Below are 22,803 nucleotides of genomic sequence, written 5' to 3' on the forward strand. Positions count from 1 at the left end.
CTAGGTTGGAACTCCTTCACGGCAAGCGAGCCCCAGGTGGGCAGAGGAAACGTTTCAAGGACACCCTCAAAGCCTCCCTAATAAAGTGCAACATCCCCACCGACACCTGGGAGTCCCTGGCCAAGACCGCCCTAAATGGAGGAAGTGCATCCGGGAGGGCGCTGAGCACCTCGAGTCTCGTCGCCAATTGCGTGCAGAAAGCAAGCGCAGGCAGTGGAAGGAGCGTGCGGCAAACCAGACTCCCCACCCACCCTTTCCCTCAACCACTGTCTGTCCCACCTGTGACAGAGACTGTAATTCCTGTATTGGACCGTTCAGTCACCTGAGAACTCACTGTTAGAGTGGAAGCAAGTCTTCCTCGACTCCGAGGGACTGCCTATGATGTGTCCAGACACAGGGAGAGGGCTGGGAAAGTGAAGGAAACCGAGTGTAACTGACCAGCAACAGAGTATCCAGAAACTGATACAAAACAAACAGAAATTGACACAAAGTATCCCGATATTGACACATTGCCCGCAGGCCGGAGCCGGGGAGTCTTTACCTGTGGCTGTGGACCCGGATCCGGCTCCGGCTGCGAGGGTTGCCTGTGCCCGGCCTCCTAGGCTCCCCGGCCTGTCGGGCTCTCGGTGTCCGGCCCGGGACCCCGCCTCCCTTCTGCCGGTTCAAAACCAACGGCGGCGGCGGCGGCACAGCCCGTTCTTAAAGGGATGGGGCAGGCGGAGCCTTAAAGGGGTCGGGCTCGAGCGCGGCCGAATTTTATTCAACGGTTTGTTGTTCCTGCAGCAAAGCTTCCGGGGATTGGCCGAATGCAGCCACGTGATTCCCAGCCTCCGCCAATGAAAACCTGCCCAATGAGGGGGAAACCACGTGCCGGGGCGTATTTTGGAAACTTACATCAATTTACCGTCATTTGTCTGAAATGTTTACACAGCACGGAACCAGAATAAAACTGCGCTTTACCAGATGGGACTGAATTGTGCAGCGTGTGTACTGTCCATGTACAACAAGTGTGTACTGTCCATGTGCAGTGTGTGTACTGCCATGTACAACAAGTGTGTACTGTCCATGTACAGCAAGTGTGTACTGTCCATGTGCAGTGTGTGTACTGTCCATGTACAACAAGTGTGTACTGCCATGTACAACAAGTGTGTACTGTCCATGTACAGCAAGTGTGTACTGTCCATGTGCAGTGTGTGTACTGTCCATGTACAACAAGTGTGTACTGTCCATGTGCAGTGTGTGTACTGTCCATGTACAACAAGTGTGTACTGTCCATGTACAGGAACTAAGACACGCACGTGTACAGTACCAGACAGCAGTGAATCATTCCCTTTTACCTGCTGTACAGGTACACCATCTCTCCCCCCTCCATCTTCTCGGACTCATTGCACTGCCCCGTCTGCCATCCAGTATTGAATGAGCAGAAATACCAAAGCCATTGTTTTCGGTCCCTGTCACAAACTCTGTTCCCTCGTCACCCTAACCCTAACCCATCCCACTCCCTGGAAACGGTCTGAGGCTGAACCAGACACTCTGCAACTTTGGTGTCGTAGATGAGGCTCCGACCCCCGTATCCTCTCCATCACCATCATCATCAACTTCCATCTCCCCTGCCTCAGCTCATCTGCTGCTGAAACCCTCACCCATGCTTTTGTTACCTCCAGATTCGACTATCCCAACGCTCTCCTGGTTGGCCTCCCATCTTCCACTCTCCGTAAACTTGAGCTCATCCAAAACTCAACAGCCCGTGTCCTAACTCACACCAAGTCCCGCTCACCCATCACCCTGCGCTCACTGACTTACATTGGCTCCCAGTCCGGCAACATCACTATTTAAAAATTTTCATCCTACTTTTCAAATCCCTCCCTATCTCTAATCTCCTCCAGCCCCACAAGCAGCACTGTCGGAGGGGCAGCACTGTCGGAGGGTCGCACTGTCGGAGGGGCAGCACTGAGGGAGGGTCGCACTGTCGGAGGGGCAGCACTGTCGGAGGGGCAACCTTTCGGATGAGACGTTAAACCGAGGCCCCGTTTTCTCAGGTGAATATAAAAGATTCAAAGGCAAAAGACTTCTCCCTTGGGGTCCTGCCCAATATTTATCCCTTAACCAACTTCATTAAAAAAAATTAACTGGTTATCACATTGCTGTGTGTGGGAGCTTGCTGTGCGCAAATTGGCTGCTGCCTTTCCCACAACAGTGACTACACTTCAAAAAATGCTTCATTGGTTGAGACATCCTGAGGTTGTTAAAGGTGCTTAATAACTCTTTCTTTAAAACACAAGGTCCGAGCAGTTACAGGAATAGGAATGAGGCGGGAGCAGATTTGAACACCACCTACCGATGTCTCCCGAGCTTGAAGCCTTTGGGCAAATGCAAAATTGGAATGGAAAATCACGTCAGGAAATTGCAGGCTGGCTCGATGGCCCATCCGCCCATTGTGCGCTACACTCATGTCGACACCAGAGATTAATGATCGGTCATTGCCAGACCGGGCCTTAAAGGGTTAAATTACAAGGGCAGCTACAGATGGGCAGTAACTGTTGGCCTTGCCAGCGACGCCCACATCCCAGCGAGACTCGGCTCGCATAGCCAGTACTGAGGATTTTGGGGTGTAAAATGTTAAAAGGATTCAAAGGGGTAGATAGGGTAGCACTACTTCCTCTGGTGGGAGAGTCCACAACAAGGGGGCAATATTAAAGTTGGAGCTTGGCCGTGAACAAGTGAAATCTCGAAGCACTTCCACCCCCCGGAAAATCGGGAACTCTCCCCAAAAAAGGCCGTGGATGCTGGAAGTCAATTGGAGCTTTCAAGACAAAGAAATAGATTTTATTGATAAGGGATACGGAGCAACGGCAGGGAAATGGAATTGTGGTGCAGATCAGCCGTGATCTCACTGAATGGTGGAACAGGTCCGAGGCAAGGAATCCGAGTCTTTCTACGACGCTTATCCCACCCACCCCTTCCTCAGACTGTCTCAAGCCATTGCATGTCCCAATGCGGAGGATACGTGGCTGCTTATCGCAGGATTGCGGTATTGTGCGTCACACGCTAGTACGCACGCGTGCCCCCGCCCCCACACACGCGCGTGCCCCCGCCCCCACACACGCGCGTGCCCCCGCCCCCACACACGCGCGTGCCCCCGCCCCCACACACGCGCGTGCCCCCGCCCCCACACAGAAGAACCAGTAATTCGGATGCTATTAGACTTTTTTTTTATTTATTATTGCATGAGTGAAACAATTAAAAAAATAAGTGATGCTTTCTTCAAGAAATGAAAAAACAGAACAAACCAGGTTACAGTCAGAGAGGAAGGTATTGATTGAGACACAGGCGATTGCGATAGAGACCTCATGAATTAAACACTCAGCACGGGTGAAATAAACTGGGGAAATGGGGGGGTTGGGGGGGGGGGACGAGGGAGGAGAGGGAGACATTCCTGAATCTCAGCCCTGAGGTAAGCCCCTGGGGTTGGGGCAATGGCTTCACACATCAGCCCACCCACACAGCGACATTGGCAGCACAATTAAAGCCAGATAGCCATCGGCGCCACCCCTGCCCACTGTTTCAGCGGGAGCAGTCGTCGAACGGTCAAAGCTTCCGTAACAATGACAGATGCCCCAGGAGCGCTTTATAAGCTTTCTCACCCCCATCATTAGACCCCCACCCCCGCACTCACCAAAACCCTTCTGTCCTCTGTTTGCCGCGGGGGGAGGGGGGGGGGGGGAGGGGGGGGGGGGGAAGACAGGATTTGTGGCAGTCTCTCTCGACACCTCCCCCACCCCCCATTTTATTTTTCCTTACAGATATTCCTGTGTTCTTGGAAAATGTGGAATGCAGGTACGCTCCGGAGGGGGAACTCGGGAGCATTTTATTGCACATACGAGAACCAAATAAATTAATGATTCACTAATAAATTAAGAAGGTTAATAGATTACCGTCGCAGGAATGGGAAACGAGGAAAGAAGTGAGAACAGCACATCATGGCCACTCGCTGGAACGGATCAGATTGGTCACCACCATTACCCCCGCAGGTTTTGGTCCAGACACACAGTATATCAGTAACAGGTACAGCACACAGCAAATCCTAACACTCAATATATTCCACATGGGAGAAAATTTAGCGTGTATATTCCTCTGTCTGCTCACAACAATCAATTTCTTCTAGAAACATCTGAAGATTTCTGTTAAAATTCATCCTGTAAATGAAGTGGTGAGGGTGGTTTATTCGCGAGCAGAATTTCCCTCGCTGGCTGGCGGGCAGCTCGGAGCCTCGGACGCAGTCTTCTGTAAGAAGCTTTTACCAACAAAAGAAACACAAGACATTCAGGTCAAAGTCAGCTTAAACCCGCCAATCCCCCACGTTATCGCTCCCTGCCGCCAGCCCCCGACTCTCCCCGGGGTACAGTCCCTGAAGGTGCTGACTCTCCCCGGGGTACAGTCCCTGTAGGTGCTGACTCTCCCCGGGGTACAGTCCCTGTAGGTGCTGACTCTCCCCGGGGTACAGTCCCTGTAGGTGCTGACTCTCCCTGGGGTACAGTTCCTGAAGGTGCTGACTCTCCCTGAGGTACAGTCCCTGAAGGTGCTGACTCTCCCTGGGGTACAGTCCCTGAAGGTGCTGACTCTCCCTGGGGTACAGTCCCTGAAGGTGCTGACTCTCCCCGGGGTACAGTCCCTGTAGGTGCTGACTCTCCCCGGGGTACAGTCCCTGTAGGTGCTGACTCTCCCCGGGGTACAGTCCCTGTAGGTGCTGACTCTCCCTGGGGTACAGTCCCTGAAGGTGCTGACTCTCCCTGGGGTATAGCTCCTGAAGGTGCTGACTCTCCCTGGGGTACAGCTCACCCCAACATAGCTGGGGGGGGGAGTGGGGGGGCAGGGGGAACAATCATGTTGCAAACATCCAACACGAGCTTTTGGCCATCATCGCTCTCACCCCGGTATTTTATTTCTGGTTGAAGCTCGACTTCACCAGACACAGTCTGTATTCTCATCATCTCTCCTATTCTCTGAGTCACGGTGATGTCGTGGAATGAGAGATTTGACCCTTCACCAGGAGTTTAAACACCCAGTGGCCTATGGCAACCCGTGCAGTGCCCCTCCGTACACAGGGGGGGGGGGGGGGGGGGGGGAGGCGGAACATTAGCTGCTCCGACACGGAGCCGTCTGTGACCCGAGATGGCGATGCCCGTGGTCAGAGCACGCAGTCGCCATCGTCCTGTGCCAGAGTGGAACTGCACCCATCGTAGACTGCTGCATCATCACTGTCCTGTTACCCCCCGAGCTGTCCTTCCGACCCCATATCCTCTCCATCACCAAGCCCTCCTATTTCCCCCTCCGTAACATCGCCCGTCTGCGCCCCTGCCTCAAGCCCATCTGCTGCTCAAACCCTCATCCGTGCCTTTGTTACCTCCAGACTCGACTATTCCAACACACTCCTGGCTGGCCTCCCACCTTCTACCCCACGTAAACTTCTGCTCATCTGTAATGTCTGTAGCTTCACTCTGTAGACGCCGGCGTTACTGCAGCTAGTGCTGTGTAATAGAGGTCACCTGACCAGCAGGGGAAGTTTCTGGAACCTGCAGCCATCTTATAGGCTGAGAGATGTGTGTTCTCTGAAGATATGACATTTGGCGATAGGAATGGGATGTAATCGGATAATACAAAGCTGAAATTTTTGTTGAAGGATTCAGCCAGCCGACAGAGACTTCGAGAGCTTCTCTGTTTTTGGAAACAGCTACAAATCCGAGGTGAATTACGAGCACACTTGGTTAAACTGCCAGAGTAAAAATGGCTGCCCCTCTGGGAGTTATAGGGCATGTGGGGGCATTTCAACACGACCGTGAAAGGTTCAGAGCATATGTGGATTGGCTGGAAATGAAAATTGAAATTCCCGGTAATGAAGACAATAACAGGGCAATGTTGGAACGAAAAAGAGCTATATTCTTAACTGAGGCCAGGCCCGAGTTGTCTGAAACGCTGATAAATTTGCTTGTGCCTGGCAAACCAAAGAATACAACCCTGAAACAGATTCTAACCGAGTTAGAACAACATTACAGCCCCGTTCCGTTAGAAATTGCTGAAAGTTATCGTTTCAGAATACGAAATCAGAAGGCCGAAGAAAATATCAGCGAGTACATTGTAGCATTAAAAAAGCTATCTATTCACTGTAATTTTGGAGACTTTCAGAACCGAGTATTGCGAGACCGCTTTGTTTGTGGGATGAAAAATGATGCGGTCAGAAGAAAGTTATTGACGATACCTAACTTGACTTTTGATTTAGCTTGTCAGACAGCAAGGTCGATGAGCATGGCCGACCAATAGTCCCAAGAATTTCATACTAATTTCAGTCACCAGATAACCGAGGTGAATCGTCTGCAGGTTCAAAGTAAAAGGTGATGGGGCCCCAAAGTCTCAGAAACTGGAAATGGGAACAGAGCATTGCCATCCTGCTATCGGTGCCTGGGACAACACACTGCTCAAAGTTGTCCATATGTGAAGGCAGAGTGTTTCATCTGCAGGAAAACTGGGCATCTTGCAAAGGCATACCGACTGAAGGGTAAACCAGCTTTCAAAGTTGTGTAGAAATCCCCAGAGACTACGTAGCATGGAACAACAACAGGATGAGGAGATGTTAAGAGTTAAACGTCATCAGGAGCACGAGGTTAACGGACTGTGACTCGAAAAGTATCATAATCCACATGGATGGTGCAGGATTTAAGATACCCAGGAAAATCGACACTGGTGCCTCCGTGAGCATAGTACTGGAGTCACTATACCTCAACAAATTGCGGGATTTTCCATTGGAGAAAGCCAAGATAGAGCTGCGAGGCTACTCGTGAGAGAATATTCCGGTGGTAGGTCATATCAATGTACCAGTGAAATACAAGGATCAAGTTCAGAGCTTGCCTCCAATAGTAGTGGCAGGAGACAAGCTAGGAAGAAATTGGTCGGGATCACTGAAGCTGGATTGGAGTGAGATTTTGTATGTTGAAACGAGATTTGCGTCAAAGGATGATGTCAAGAATTATCCGAAGGTGTTCTGTGAAACGGGCAGTCCGATCCAAGGCTTCAAGGCGAGTGTCAGGGTACAGAAGGACGCTAGACCGGTTTACTACAAGCCACGTTCATACCATATGCACTCAAGGAGAAAGTTGAGCAAGAACTCAAAAGACTAGAAACTGAGAACATTATTTGTAAGATAGATCGATGTAATTGGGCTACACCCATTGTTGTTGTACCCAAGTCCGATGGCAAGGTAAGATTGTGTGGTGATTATAAAGTAACTGTAAACCAGGTTCTAGAGGGTAATGTCCCCAAAACGTTGCCAAATATAGAAGATTTGTTCACAACACTGACAGATGGTCAGATTTTCTCAAAGTTGGATCTTACGAATGCCTACTTACAGCTTGGCCTAGATGAGGAGTCCAAGTCATGCTTGACTATAAATACTCATCTAGGCCTATATCAATTTAATAGGCTACCATTTGGAGTGTCTTCCGCCCCTGCCATATTTCCAAGGGGTAATGAACCAGATTTTGCAAGGTATTGATTGAAGGTGTAGTATGTTATTTAGATGACATACTAATTTCAGCACCAAATAGGCAAATTCATAACATATTGAATGAAGTCCTCAAACGGCTAGAGAAGCACAGAGTACGAGTGCCTGCTCGTAAGTGAGAGTTATTTCAAAACTCAGTGGAGTACTTAGGGTACAGATTAGACAAAGATGGTTTACATCCAATCAGAAATGCACCCAACCCCAAGAATATCACTGAACTTTGATCATTTTTGGGTCTTTTGAACTACTATGGGAAGTTCCTATCAAATTTGGCTACAGTATTACATCCACTGAGTGACCTATTGAAAAAACAGGTCCATTGGAAGTGGTCAAAAGAATGCGATACAGCATTCAAGGAGTGTAAAAGCAAATTATTAGAGAGCACCATGTTAATTCATTATGACGTATCTCAGGAGATCAAGCTAGTATGTGATGCCTCTCAGTCTGGAGTTGGGGCAGTGATCTATCTCTCATGTACTACATAGTGGGGAAGAGACACCAATTGCTTTTGCTTCACGCACTCTCAATGCCAGTGAGCGTAATTATGCGCAAATCGAAAGGGAAGCTTTGGCATTAGTTCTTGGGGTCAAGAAGTTCCACAAATACTTGTATAGTCGTAAGTTTACTCTCGTTACGTACCATAAGCCCCTGACAGCAATCCTCCATCCAAAGTCCCCAGTTCCAACATTAGCTGCAGCCCGAATGCAGAGATGGGCTTTGATTTTGTCAGCATATACATATGATATTGAATACAGACGATCAGCTGATCACCTGATCACACTAATGCTGATGCCATGTCTAGATTGCCTTCCCCATCACGTTACAGCTGATAGGGAAGAGACGTTCTATTTTTCATACATCGACAAACTGCCAGTCACAGCTGAAGAGATTAGGAGGGCAACCATACGTGACCCAGTGATGTCAAAGGTGTATGATTATATTGCAAACGGAAATGGCCTCCCAGGGTGTGGCAAAGGCTACATATGGATTTTGCTGAGCTAGAAGGATAACAATTGTTCATTGTGATTGATAGCCATTCGAAGTGGGTCGAGGTGTTTGTAATATGGGAAACAAGTAAAACATTAGACATTTTGCGAAGATTATTTTCTTCATTTGGCCTCCCAGAAGAAATTGTTTCGGATAATAGACCACAATTTCGGTCAGAAGAATTTGCACAGTTCACGAGCAAAAATGGTGTGAAACATACCAAGGTTCCACTGTACCACCCTGCTTCGAATGGTGCAGCAGAGCGCACTGTACAAATTCTCAAACATGCCCTCATCAAACAAATGTTAGATCCAAATCCAAGGAAACGACAGTTGTTATTGGACCACAAATTGGCTAATTTTCTAATAATGTATCGTAATACTCCTCACACAACTACTGTTGGAACACCAGCAGAGCTGTTTCTCAAACAACAGCCACGAACCAGATTCTCGTTGTTAAAACCAAATTTGGCACAGTCCGTAGAAGAGACACAATTAAGACAGAAAGAGAATCATGATAGAGGTAGAGTAAAAGAGAGAAGTGTGAAATTAAACCAGAAGGTGAGAGTGAAGAACCATCACCATAAATGGTTAAAGTGGTTACCAGGAAGAGTGGTGAAGATATGTGGTCCTCGCACATATTTAGTCAAGATGTTTGATCATGGACAGGTTAGGTTTGTTCACATTGATCATATTTTACCGACAGACATGGGAGGAGTTGAAGGTGGGAATGATTCAATTATTTCTGACTCATTAGATAGTTTTGATACACCAGTAGCAAATCCGACATCCAATGTACTGGAAACAAATCCAAGAGAAAAATCAGAATTTAAGTCTGAGTCCGAGTCAGGAAAATAAACAGTCTGAAGTTAGAGAGAGTTGAAATGAAAATCAAGGGCATCCCTTGGAGGAAAACTTTCCTCAGGATCAGCCTCGAATGAGTTTAAATTCGACACCATGTTTGGAAGGTTCTGTTCGAGAGCGAAGGTATCCCCTTCGAAACAGAAAACAAGTAGTTATGCTCGATTTGTAAATATGGCAAAATAAGTCCATATCCTTTGTTATGTATAAACATGCAAGTTATGTATGATGATGTTTGTTATAATAACTTTTCATTAAGGAGGGAGAAGTGTAGTGTCTGTAGCTCCACACTGGACCCCTGTGTTACTGCAGCTAGTGCTGTGTAACAAAGAGCAGGTCACTTGACCAGCAGGGGAAGTCTCCAGAACCTGCAGCCATCTTACAGGCTGTGTGATGTGTGTTCTCTGAAGACATCACATTTTACTCGATCAGCTTCGCTGGACAGGCCACATAGTTCGCATGCCAGACACGAGACTCCCTAAGTAAATGCTCTATTTGAAACTCCTTCACGGCTAACGAGCCAAAGGTGGGCAGCGGAAATGTTACAAGGACACCCTCAAAGCCGCCCTGGTGAAGTGTGACATCACCACTGACACCTGGGAGACCCTGGCCAAAGATCGCCCGAGGTGGAGAAAGTCCATCCGGGAGGGTGTTGAGCTCTTCGAGTCTCAACGCTGCGAGCATGAAGAGGTCAGGCGCAGGCAGCAGAAGGAGCATGCGGCAAACCTGTCCCACCCACCTCTTCCCCCGACGAATATCTGTCCCACCTGTGACAGAGTCTGTGGCTCTTGTATCGGACTGTTCAGCCACCAGAGAACTCATTTCAGGAGTGGAAGCAAGTCTTCCTGGATTCCGAGGGACTGCCTATGATGATGATGACAGAGATGGACACGTCATCATTGGCCAGGCGGAAAAGCAGCAAAATGGCGGCGGCAGTGGGTGAATGTGCTGCGTCAAACTCGGCTGTCCCGTGTCCTAACTCGCACCGAGTCCCGCTCACCCACCACCCCCTGTGCTCACTGTCCCGTGTCCTAACTCGCACCGAGTCCCGCTCACCCATCACCCCCTGTGCTCACTGCCCCGTGTCCTAACTCGCACCGAGTCCCGTTCACCCATCACCCCCTGTGCTCACTGTCCCGTGTCCTAACTCGCACCGAGTCCCGCTCACCCATCACCCCCTGTGCTCACTGCCCCGTGTCCTAACTCGCACCGAGTCCCGCTCACCCATCACCCCCTGTGCCCTGTGTGCTAACTTGCACCGAGTCCCACTCACCCATCACCCCCTGTGCTCACTGCCCCGTGTCCTAACTCGCACCGAGTCCCGCTCACCCATCACCCCCCGTGCTCACTGCCCCGTGTCCTAACTCGCACCGAGTCCCGCTCACCCATCACCCCCTGTGCTCACTGCCCCGTGTCCTAACTCGCACCAAGTCCCGCTCACCCATCACCCCCTGTGCTCACTGCCCCGTGTCCTAACTCACACCAAGTCCCACTCATCCATCACCCCCTGTGCTCACTGCCCCGTGTCCTAACTCGCACAGAGTCCTGCTCACCCATCACCCCCTGTGCTCACTGCCCTGTGTCCTAACTCGCACCGAGTCCCGCTCACCCATCACCCCCTGTGCTCACTGCCCCGTGTCCTAACTCGCACCGAGTCCCACTCACCCATCACCCCCTGTGCCCCGTGTCCTAACTCGCACCGAGTCCCACTCACCCATCACCCCCTGTGCTCACTGCCCCGTGTCCTAACTCGCACCGAGTCCCACTCACCCATCACCCCCTGTGCCCCGTGTCCTAACTTGCACCGAGTCCCACTCACCCATCACCCCCTGTGCTCACTGACCTACATTGGCTCCCGGTCCGGCAACTTCTCAATCTTAAAATTCTCATCCTCGTGTTCAAATCCCTCCATGGTCTCGCCCCTCCCTCTATCTGTAACCTCCTCCAGCCCGAGATCTCTGCGCTCCTCCAACTCTGGCCTCTTGCGCCTCCCCGATTTCCATCGCTCCACCATTGGTGGCCGTGCCTTCAGCTGCCTGGGCCCCGAGCTCTGGTATTCCCTCCCTAAACCTCTCCGCCCCTCTCCGCTCCTTTAAGACGTTTCTTAAAACCGACCTTTGGTCACCTGACCCAATATCTCCTTGTGACTCGGTGTAAAATGCTGTCTGATTTACGCCCTGTGAAGCGTCCAGAGACGTTTTACTGCGCTGAAGACGCTATATCAATGCAAGGTGTTGTTGACCCAAGGCAGGCCGCAGGTTAGCAGGCCGTACTGTACTTACAGCATAAACGGAAACTTGGTGCTAGTCGTCAGTGGCGGTCAGTCCCCTCACTGGACCATTCAGTATCATCTGAGGGGGAAGGAAGAATAAAGTCAGTGTGCACCTCACTGCGAACCCCAGCACTCACCCACATTCCCCAAACCCGGCATATCAACAGTCTCCCGACACACCGCAGCCGGTGAATTCTCGGCCAGGGTTTGCCTTTGCCAAGCACATAATGAACGGAAGCCTGAGGAAAGCGGGTAACGGATCAGCCTCGATGGGGAAGGGGGGGGGGCAGTGCGATTAAAGCGACACGACTGCACCGTGTCCTGATCACCGGCGGCGATATCCGGCAGCCCGAGGTACCAGGATTCTACATTTTGTTCGTCCGACTTCAAAATAAATTGGCTGAACTTCAAAAATAGGTGGGAAAATATCCCAACTCACATAAGAAATAGGAGCAGGAGTCGGCCATTCGGCCCCTCGAGCCTGCGATAAGATCATGGCTGATCTGATCATGGACTCAGCTCCACTTCCTCGCCCGCTCCACATAACCCCTTATCCCCTTATCAAAACGCCTCCCTCTCTGCTCATCGTGCAGACACGCACGGCAGCGTGGAATGTTCCAGAAGCAACATTCAATCGCGAGTCTTCAAACTGGGAACTCTGGTAAACATATTCCCAGTGACCAGAGCATCAGGGCCAAGGTCTCTGTTGTTCTCAATGACTTTATTCCGGACACAGTGTTCGATTGTGTTATTTACCCCTCCTGCCCTTCTGTGGCCCCTGCCAGTGAGCTGCATTCTTGCACCGCCCCATATACCCAAAGGCCCGCCGCATGATACACACACACACACGTTTTTAAAAAGTGCAGCAACAGTGATTATTGTAGAATAATCAGGAGGCCATTCGTCCATTGTGCTGGGAAGAATAGGCCCTCTATCGGGAGTTTCCTGGACTGCACACAGATTGAGGAGGCCAAGGCGAGAAGTGCAAGTGGGAGCTTAGGGATGGGTCTCTGAGACCCCTCCCTGCGGGTGGGAGGTGTGGGGCTGTACAGAACAGGGCAGGCGGCCCCGAGCGTTCAATCCCTCTTCCCTTTCATTCCCAGGTTGTCGAGACCAACAGATCCTGGTGTTCCGATTAAGGATTTTGGAGGCAACAGCACCAAGAGCAGCCCTTCCCAACCTGCCAGGCCCAGAAACGTCAAAGAGGAGCGACTCGCCGGAGCTTGGCCCCACAATCGGCAGGCCACCAATTGGCAGGCTCAGGGTACCACCAATCAGCAGGCTCTTTGGGGGGGGGGGCCACCAATCAGCAAGCTCCGGGGGGGGGCGGTGGGAGGCCAATCAGCAGACTCCAAGGGGCCACCAATTGGCAGGCTTGGGGGAGGGGGTGCACCAATTGGCAGGCTCCGGCAGGCTCGGGGTGCCACCAATCGGCAGGCTCTGGGGGGGGGGGGGAGGGAGGTTTCCTGGGGGGTGGGCGCTCCCAGCCTCGATGGGCAGAGCCAGTGGGAGCAGTGTGTCCAGGGATCCACCATGTATCTAAGCTCAGGTTCAGCGTACCTCATCCAGCTCCTTCTTGGTGTCCTCCTCCATGCGCCGAATGTCATCCATGGTGAGCGAGATCCATCTGTCCATCCAACAGAACAACTGCCGGTGGAAGACTGTGAATAAACGCCTCTCTTGCTGCAGTCAGAGAGAGAAACGCAAAATCAAACTCCTGTCTGATGTGGGTGTGCCAAGCTCAGGGTCAGACACTGACCCCAGTAAAGGCACACGGGAATTACAGAGCTCAGTCCGCACGTTACAGGGACCAACAATTCCCCAGTCCCGGCACTCGCACTGATCCACCGGGCCAGAGGGGAAACCTGTCGATGTTTATTCCCATTTGTGCCTTCTTTCAACCGGCAAGACCGGTAGCCAACGGCATCCTACCCATGGAATCACAGCACAGAGTGTGGCCATTCGTCCATCGGGTCTCCAATTAGGACCACTCCCCCCCGCTATACAATCATCGGCATACTGAACCCTGATAAAATGATACCAGCTCTATTTCAGTAACCATGTGAAACCTGACACCGGTCCTCTAGCTGGGGAGCGGGTCACTGCCATTCTGGCTTTCCCCCACCCCCCTGCCCCCCCACCCCTCACATCCCAGCTCAGATGGTCACCCTCGAACTCGGAAGATTGCTGATACAGCCCCCGCTACACAGGAAGGGAGCGCCGCACTGTCGGAGGGGCGGTACCGAGGGAGCGCCGCACTGTCGGAGGGGCGGAGTACCACGTTCTTGCAGTGTCCTGGCCAACATTGCTCCCTCAATTGGAGAAGCTGTATTGTTTTCCAAGGAGCAGAGAAGGTTAAGGGAAGATTTGATCGAGGCGTTCAAAATGATGAGGGGTTTTGATTGAGTAAATAAGGGAGAAACTGTTCCCCGGGGCAGGAGGGTCGGTAACCAGAGGGACACAGAGTTAAGGTGATTGGCAAAAGAACCAGAGGGGAGATGGGGAGAATGTTTTTCAAGCAGCGAGTTGTTGGGATCGGGAACACGCTGCCTGAAAGGGCGGTGGGAGCAGATTCAATGGTAACTTTCAAACCGGGAATTGGATCAATACGCGAATGGGTAAAATTCACCGGGCTGTGGGGAAAGAGCGGGGGGAGGTGGGACTGATTGGATCGCTCTGTCACAGAGCCGGCACAGGCTCGATGGGCTCAACGGCCTCCTCCTGTGCTGAGAGATTCTATGAACCAACACCTGATTGCTGATCACAAGATTCCTGCTGGGTTCTCCCCCCGCCCTCCCCGATATAAATTACTGCAGCCCCAATTCATTCATCACATGAAACACGAGCGATGCCCACGGGATGCTGTGTGACTGTACATCATTCATCTCCCCCCAGTCATTCAACCCCTGCCCCCACCTCCCCATGTGTTCTCGGCCCAGCGCGAGTGTCTGCGCGCTCCCCGCAAGCCCAGGCTCGCTCGCTCACCTTCTGGATGAAGCTCTCCACTTTAGTCTGAAGGCCCCACCACTTGAATTTCACGGTCACCAGTTTGTAAGCACACATGTGCGGCCAATCTCGTTTCTTCACCAGTTCTTTCTGCAACACAACGCAGAGCGATGGATGAGCTGCCGGTGACACGCCACACCGGGGCTTTCAAACTATTCATGCTTCGGATGTGGGCGGCACTGGCAAGGCCGGCACTTATTGCCCATCCCCAGTTGCCCTCAAGGTGGTGGGTAGGGGCTTTGATACACTGAATGGCTTCTTGGGGTAAGTGTAGATAGAGGGAGCTTTACTCTGTATCTAACCCCCTGTACCTGCCCTGGGAGTGTTTGATAGGACAGTGTAGAGGGAGCTTTACTCTGTATCTAACCCCGTGCTGTACCTGCCCTGGGAGTGTTTGATGGGACAGTGTAGAGGGAGCTTTACTCTGTATCTAACCCCGTGCTGTACCTGCCCTGGGAGTGTTTGATGGGACAGTGTAGAGGGAGCTTTACTCTGTATCTAACCCCGTGCTGTACCTGCCCTGGGAGTGTTTGATGGGACAGTGTAGAGGGAGCTTTACTCTCTATCTAACCCCGTGCTGTACCCGCCCTGGGAGTGTTTGATGGGACAGTGTAGAGGGAGCTTTACTCTGTATCTAACCCCGTGCTGTACCTGCCCTGGGAGTGTTTGATGGAACAGTGTAGAGGGAGCTTTACTCTGTATCTAACCCCCTGTACCTGCCCTGGGAGTGTTTGATGGGACAGTGTAGAGGGAGCTTTACTCTGTATCTAACCCCCTGTACCCGCCCTGGGAGTTTTTGATGGGACAGTGTAGAGGGAGCTTTACTCTCTATCTAACCCCCTGTACCTGCCCTGGGAGTGTTTGATGGGACAGTGTAGAGGGAGCTTTACTCTGTATCTAACCCCGTGCTGTACCTGCCCTGGGACTGTTTGATGGGACAGTGTAGGGGGAGCTTTACTCTGTATCTAACCCCCTGTACCTGCCCTGGGAGTGTTTGATGGGACAGTGTAGAGGGAGCTTTACTCTGTATCTAACCCCGTGCTGTACCTGCCCTGGGAGTGTTTGATGGGACAGTGTAGAGGGAGCTTTACTCTGTATCTAACCCCGTGCTGTACCTGCCCTGGGAGTGTTTGATGGGACAGTGTAGAGGGAGCTTTACTCTCTATCTAACCCCCTGTACCCGCCCTGGGAGTGTTTGATGGGACAGTGTAGAGGGAGCTTTACTCTGTATCTAACCCCGTGCTGTACCTGCCCTGGGAGTGTTTGATGGGACAGTATCGAGGGAGCTTTACTCTGTATCTAACCCCATGCTGTACCTGCCCTGGGAGTGTTTAATGGGACAGTGTAGAGGGAGCTTTACTCTGTATCTAACCCTGTGCTGTACCTGCCCTGGGAGTGTTTGATGGGACAGTGTAGAGGGAGCTTTACTCTGTATCTAACCCCCTGTACCTGCCCTGGGAGTGTTTGATGGGACAGTGTAGAGGGAGCTTTACTCTGTATCTAACCCCATGCTGTACCTGCCCTGGGAGTGTTTGATGGGACAGTGTAGAGGGAACTTTACTCTGTATCTAACCCTGTGCTGTACCTGCCCTGGGAGTGTTTGATGGGACAGTGTAGAGGGAGCTTTACACTGTATCTAACCCGTGCTGTACCTGCCCTGGGAGTGTTTGATGGGACAGTATCGAGGGAGCTTTACTCTGTATCTAACCCCATGCTGTACCTGCCCTGGGAGTGTTTGATGGGACAGTGTAGAGGGAGCTTTACTCTGTATCTAAACCCCTGTACCTGCCCTGGGAGTGTTTGATGGGACAGTGTAGAGGGAGCTTTACTCTGTATCTAACCCCATGCTGTACCTGCCCTGGGAGTGTTTGATGGGACAGTGTAGAGGGAACTTTACTCTGTATCTAACCCTGTGCTGTACCTGCCCTGGGAGTGTTTGATGGGACAGTGTAGAGGGAGCTTTACTCTGTATCTAACCCCCTGTACCTGCCCTGGGAGTGTTTGATGGGACAGTGTAGAGGGAGCTTTACTCTGTATCTAACCCCCTGTACCTGCCCTGGGAGTGTTTGATGGGACAGTGTAGAGGGAGCTTTACTCTGTATCTAACCCCATGCTGTACCTGCCCTGGGAGTGTTTGATGGGACAGTGTAGAGGGAACTTTACTCTGTATCTAACCCTGTGCTGTACCTGCCCTGGGAGTGTTTGATGGGACAGTGTAGAGGGAGCTTTACTCTGTATCTAACCCGTGCTGTACCTGCCCTGGGAGTGTTTGATGGGACAGTATCGAGGGAGCTTTACTCTGTATCTAACCCCATGCTGTACCTGCCCTGGGAGTGTTTGATGGGACAGTGTAGAGGGAGCTTTACTCTGTATCTAAACCCCTGTACCTGCCCTGGGAGTGTTTGATGGGACAGTGTAGAGGGAGCTTTACTCTGTAACTGGTCCAAACAATCACATGATCAAACCATACCTTCCAATTAGGGCCCAGCTGCCCACGACCCGTCTTGGTGGATTTGAATATTGCGGGATCCTCTTCTGCTTTGTAATCCTGGAGTGGTGAAATGGAGATGGTTAGGCTGAACCTGGCCGTGCAGAGACCACCAGAATTAGAATGATAGAATCACACAGCACAGGAGGCCTTTCGGCCCATCGTGATTGTGCCAGCTTTGTGAATGAGCGATCCAATTAGTCCCACTCCCCCGTTCTTTCCCCACAGCCCTGAAAATTTACCCCCTCTGCTCCCACCGCCCTTTCAGGCAGCGCTTCCCAGATCACAACTCGCTGCGTAAATGTTTCTTTTTCCCCTCATGTCGTCTCTGGATCGCTCCTTCAAAGAGCCGGCCAGCACAGGCACAGGCACGCTGGGTGAGTGGCCTACTTCTGTGCCTTATGATTGCTGCCATGAATGTGTTCGGAGCCTGGAAGCCACAGTGACTGAGCTGGGCAAGGATGCAGAGCCCGGCTCCCGACTGTTCTCCCTTGACCCGCTGTCAGTGTGTGGACTGCGAGGGTCACGACAGTCTCACTCTATCGCCATCGTAATCCCTCGAGGCGACTTTCCTATATTGCACAGGCTGATGGGTGTCACTGCAGCACACCACAGTTCTGTTCAGACTCCAGTCTAACCAGTTCTGGGCACTCGAGCACACCAAGTCCCAACAAAGCTTTATTTGTGCAATATCACACCCCTACCAACAGAGAGCAGCAGTGCACCATGAGCCACTTGTCATCAGGCCTTGCTGCTCACTGTCAAAATTACTTCACAACATACATAGTAAATCCATCTCCTCCCACGAGAAATCACTCCCTTCACAGAGCCAGCTGTGGCTCAGTGGGTAGAACTCTTGCCTCAAGCCCCACTCCAGAGACTTGAGACCATATTTCAGGCCAACACTCCAGTGCAGTACTGAGGGAGCGCCGCACTGTCGGAGGGGCGGTACTGAGGGAGCGCCGCACTGTCGGAGGGGCGGTACTGAGGGAGGGCCGCACTGTCGGAGGGGCGGTACTGAGGGAGCGCCGCACTGTCGGAGGGGCGGTACTGAGGGAGCGCCGCACTGTCGGAGGGGCGGTACTGAGGGAGCGCCGCACTGTCGGAGGGGCGGTACTGAGGGAGCGCCGCACTGTCGGAGGGGTTGTCTTTTGGATGAGATGTTAGACCGAGGCCCCGTCTGTTCTCAGGTGAACATAAAAGATCCCACTGCTACTATTCGAAGCAAAGCAGTTCTCCCTTGGGATCAGTTTGCCACCATCTTCAGCCCTACTCCACCCGGGCAGGATTTGAACCTCAGGACCAGGGTCGCGGGGTCATTGACAGGCCTGCAAGTTCCCACATATTTGTAAACACAACACTATTTATCTGAATTGGTCTAATCCAAGAAGTAACTTCAGTTTCAGTTGAGAGTCCATCTTAAATGAATAAACTACAATTATTTTAGCCAATGAGGAGTTTGCTTCATTACTGTGGGGAGATCACTGATCTGAATCGAGTGATTCCCACCGTTCCCTGGCTCCGTACGCTGGGAATCGTGCTCCATGCTGCAGTCGCAAACAACTCACCCGAGAGTGGATCTGGCTCCGGTCTGCAATGTCTATGTGAACTATTTCCACATTCTTCCACGTGTTGGGATCCAGGTTGTGTACCTTCAGGGGTCAGAGGGCAGACAGAGGTCAATCGGTGAAGTCAATCCTGACCCTCAGACACTCCTCACTCAGTGCTGTAGGGTCCATACAGACACAGGCCGACACTTCAACAGGGCTTTCCTCAAAGCTGCCCCTGGGGCGGGCAAGTGTGTGGGTGCTACAGGTATTGTCAGATTGTACCCCCCACACCTGGAGTCCTTCTCCAGTCACTGGGGTACAGGACACACGGGTACAGGTCATTACTGCATAACACTGGGGTACAGTACTGGTGGGTACAGGTCTGTCACTGTATAACCGGGGTACAGTACTGGTGGGTACAGGTCTGTCACTGTATAACACTGGGGTACAGCACTGGTGGGTACAGGTCTGTCACTGTATGACACTGGGGTACAGTACTGGTGGGTACAGGTCTGTCATTGTATAACACTGGGGTACAGTACTGGGGGGGTACAGGTCTGTCACTGTATAACTGGGGTACAGTACTGGTGGGTGCAGGTCTGTCACTGTATAACATGGGTACAGTACTGGTGGGTACAGGTCTGTCACTGTATAACATGGGTACAGTACTGGTGGGTACAGGTCTGTCACTGTGTAACACTGGGGTACAGCACTGGTGGGTACAGGTCTGTCACTGTATAACATGGGTACAGTACTGGTGGGTACAGGTCTGTCACTGTATAACATGGGTACAGTACTGGTGGGTACAGGTCTGTCACTGTATAACACTGGGGTACAGTACTGGTGGGTACAGGTCTGTCACTGTATAACACTGGGGTACAGTACTGGTGGGTACAGGTCTGTCACTGTATAACACTGGGGTACAGTACTGGTGGGTACAGGTCTGTCACTCACATTCTCTACGGTGCCCATGTCCGGCTTGTGCCAGGTCTCGATTTTGATCAGGAAATCATCCTTCATGTATTCGTTCTGGAACACAAGGAGTTAAAAGGTTTAGGTTCGGAATAATGTCACTAAATTACAATTAAAGGCCTTTTACCACACAAAATAAATGCTTTTCTGAATATTGGAAGAATAATGCTGGAGCCAGCGTGAACCTGCAACCTCGCCCCTCCCCCTCCCTGGTGTACAGTATCACCCCCTTAATTCCCCCTCCCCCGGGTACAGTGCCAGAGTCACTAATAACCCACTGGGATCTCACCCAAGTGGCCATTTTTGTGCGAGACTCGGCAGCGAATGGCATTGGGCTATTCAACTGTAGGAGGGTGCGCCACAGCTGGGGCCCAATGCCCTCCTTACCCTGGCCCGCAGGAGGTGGGGGGGGGGTTCTGGGATCAGCTATCTTCACACAGACTGGGCGTGGAACCTAGGAACCCAGCACAATTCACTTGTCTGATGCAGGGTGATGAGGAGTTGAGATCAGAAGAAGAGAATGTCATTCAGTCCATCAAGTTCACTCCTTTCCCAGCCCTCCAGCTCCCCACACCCAAGGTCTCTGGCCTGGCTTCCCAGCTCCCCTCGAGTCAAATACCCATGTCCGTATTTCCAACGCCCAATCCCCTCTCGACAGAGACTGATCCAGTTCCTGCGCATTAACCAGAACGAGCAGCTTGTGTCGGGAGAGGGATGTACGCAGGCCTATCCACTCCCTATGTCCCTCTGTAATCGGCTTCTCTTCCCCATCCGATCCCGCCACCCCACTCCCAGAAACACCATCACTACTTGATGAAATGGTGCTCTGAGGGCACGGGGTCCCACCAATAAAACAAAGTCTGTTCCCCCCACCCCCCCTCCCGAGTTTGTGGGTCTAGTTCCTGACATGCGCGGATTGTTCGATAACACTCACCGTGATGACTGAAGTCAGCAGCACACAGCAGCATGGGAGAGAAAAGAGAGAGAGGAGTGAGGACATGGCAACACCACACCACGCCGGACCGCACCACACCAACACCGCGCCGGACTGCACCATGCCAACACCGCACCGCACCACGTCAACACCGCGCCACGCCGGACCGCACCGCGCCACGACAACACCGGACCGCACCACGCCAGCACCGTGCCGGACCGCGCCGCGCCAACACCGGACCGCGCCACGACAACACCGCGCCGGACCGCACCACGACAACACCGCGCCGGACCGCACCACGACAACACCGGACCGCACCACGCCAGCACCGTGCCGGACCGCGCCGCGCCAACACCGGACCGCGCCACGACAACACCGCGCCGGACCGCACCACGACAACACCGCGCCGGACCGCACCACGACAACACCGGACCGCGCCACGCCACGCCACACCAACACCGGACCGCGCCAACACCGCGCACCAGAGGCTGGCTCTTGACCCAGGCAGGCTGCCCGACCCATTCACCAACGGCAAGATCGGCAGTTACTTCACACGGTCAGCACAACGTCCAGCTACCCAAGACCGCATCGCTACTAGACACCTACAATCGGAACTAATATTTCCTTTGCTATATATTCTTATAAGATTTATACTCAGGATATGGGCAATCCCGGCATTCACTGCCCATGCCACGGGGGTGCACGGGGCCGCCGGGGGAGGGGCGCACGGGGCTGCCGGGTGGGGGGGGGGGAAGAGATGCGGTGCAGGGCCGGAGTCACATGTTGGGGTGGCAGGTTCCCTTCCCTGCAAAGACAACCCCCCCCCCTCCCCGATACACACAGGGCGATGAGCAGCTGGAAGGGGTTGGCTGGGGGTGTGGAGCGGTGGTGACCAGGTTGCGAGACTCTTGAGCAACAGCAGGAGGCTGTAATTGGAGTGCGTTAAGGCTGCTATTCCGCCTCCTGGTTAAGCAGCGCCTCGATTTAAAAATTCTCACTACATGGCCAGGCCCCTTCCCATCTCCAACCTCCTCCAGCCCTACAACCCCCCCGAGAACTCGCCGCTCCTCCAATTCTGGCCTCGAGCAACCCAATTTAATCGCTCCATCGATGGCCGTGCCTTCAGCTGCCTGGGCCCCAAGCTCTGGAAATACCTCCCTAAACCTCTCTCTTCTTGCTCTCCTCCTTTAAGATGCTCCTTAAAACCTACCCTTTGACCCAGCTTTTGGTCCTGTGTCCCAATACCTCCTTAGCGGGCACAAGTGGTAACACTCCTGTGAAGCACCATGGGAGGTTTCACTATGTTAAAGATACTTTAGAAATGCACAATGTTGTTGTGTGAGGATATTCCTCACCTGAACCCTGTTATGCTCATAATAAGCGGTGAGACTGAATACCGTGTGTAATGGGCAAGTGTGACCTTAGCTCCTTTATGAAGTTTCCAGAGTGCAGGTACCCCGTGGGTAGCCGGCTTATATACTGTGCTCCCAAGGGATGCTGGAATCTCCGACAGGTGGGCCCTCTGGTGGTCAGGTGTCATGCGGGTTACAAAGGGTTAAAAACATAACAAACCCATCCTGTAAATTGAGCTGACGCACCCGGAGAGAGTCGAATGTCTCCGAGAATATTTGTGTCTCTCGGAGATTGGGATGGGGCAGTGAGGTTGGGGGACAGGGGGCCAAATCCACACCCCATCGCCTGATGCCGCTACAGTGTTATGTGCCATCATTAGGCAGGGACACAGTACCAGTTCTCACTGCACCTCGGGTCTCGTTACGGGCACACGCACTCAGAATCTTGGCCGCCATGCCAGTGCAGTCTTGAGCGCGTGCTGCTGCATTGTCAGAGGGGAGGGGGGGGGGGGGGTGGGGGGGAGGTGTTAAACCACGGTCCCTGTCCACCCGTTCAGACCGATGTTAAACAATCCCACGGTACCAGGTGAAGGACAGCGGGTTATGCACCTCGCTGCTGCTTGTGGGATCTCACTGAGCACAAATAGAACCGGCTGCATTTGCATACGTTATAGTCACTGCACTTCAATAGTAATTCAGTGTGCAAGGAGGGGAGAGAAGGCCCCTTCATATTTTTACAAAAGGTTGCCTTCCAACAAGTTATAATCTCGCTTGTTCTCATCTGCCTACAGACTTAATGAAATATTTACGTGGTTCTGAAGTAACAG

At 52.3% G+C, this 22,803-nt stretch overlaps 1 protein-coding gene across 2 annotated transcripts in view; it reads right to left on the reverse strand.

Moving 5' to 3' along the window:
* Positions 1-3,212: 3,212 nt before the first annotated feature.
* Positions 3,213-22,803, reverse strand: part of pitpnaa (phosphatidylinositol transfer protein, alpha a) — a 67,666-nt gene continuing 48,075 nt past the window's right edge. Inside the window, exons 5-12 of one of the 2 annotated variants that reach the window (XM_070856904.1) lie at positions 20,625-20,632; positions 19,673-19,747; positions 18,737-18,820; positions 17,151-17,228; positions 14,660-14,770; positions 13,235-13,357; positions 11,685-11,753; positions 3,213-4,294 (exon numbers count right to left, since the gene is read on the reverse strand). In XM_070856904.1, coding sequence (XP_070713005.1) covers positions 11,706-11,753; positions 13,235-13,357; positions 14,660-14,770; positions 17,151-17,228; positions 18,737-18,820; positions 19,673-19,747; positions 20,625-20,632 — 527 coding nt within the window. In that variant the 3' untranslated portion in view covers positions 3,213-4,294; positions 11,685-11,705. Of the gene's footprint in view, positions 4,295-11,684; positions 11,754-13,234; positions 13,358-14,659; positions 14,771-17,150; positions 17,229-18,736; positions 18,821-19,672; positions 19,748-20,624; positions 21,639-22,803 lie in introns of those variants that run through there. The other variant, XM_070856903.1, reaches the window with a different exon arrangement.

The sequence above is a fragment of the Pristiophorus japonicus genome, chromosome 16 (genome assembly GCF_044704955.1).
Source record: "Pristiophorus japonicus isolate sPriJap1 chromosome 16, sPriJap1.hap1, whole genome shotgun sequence".
Classification (NCBI taxonomy): domain Eukaryota; kingdom Metazoa; phylum Chordata; class Chondrichthyes; family Pristiophoridae; genus Pristiophorus; species Pristiophorus japonicus.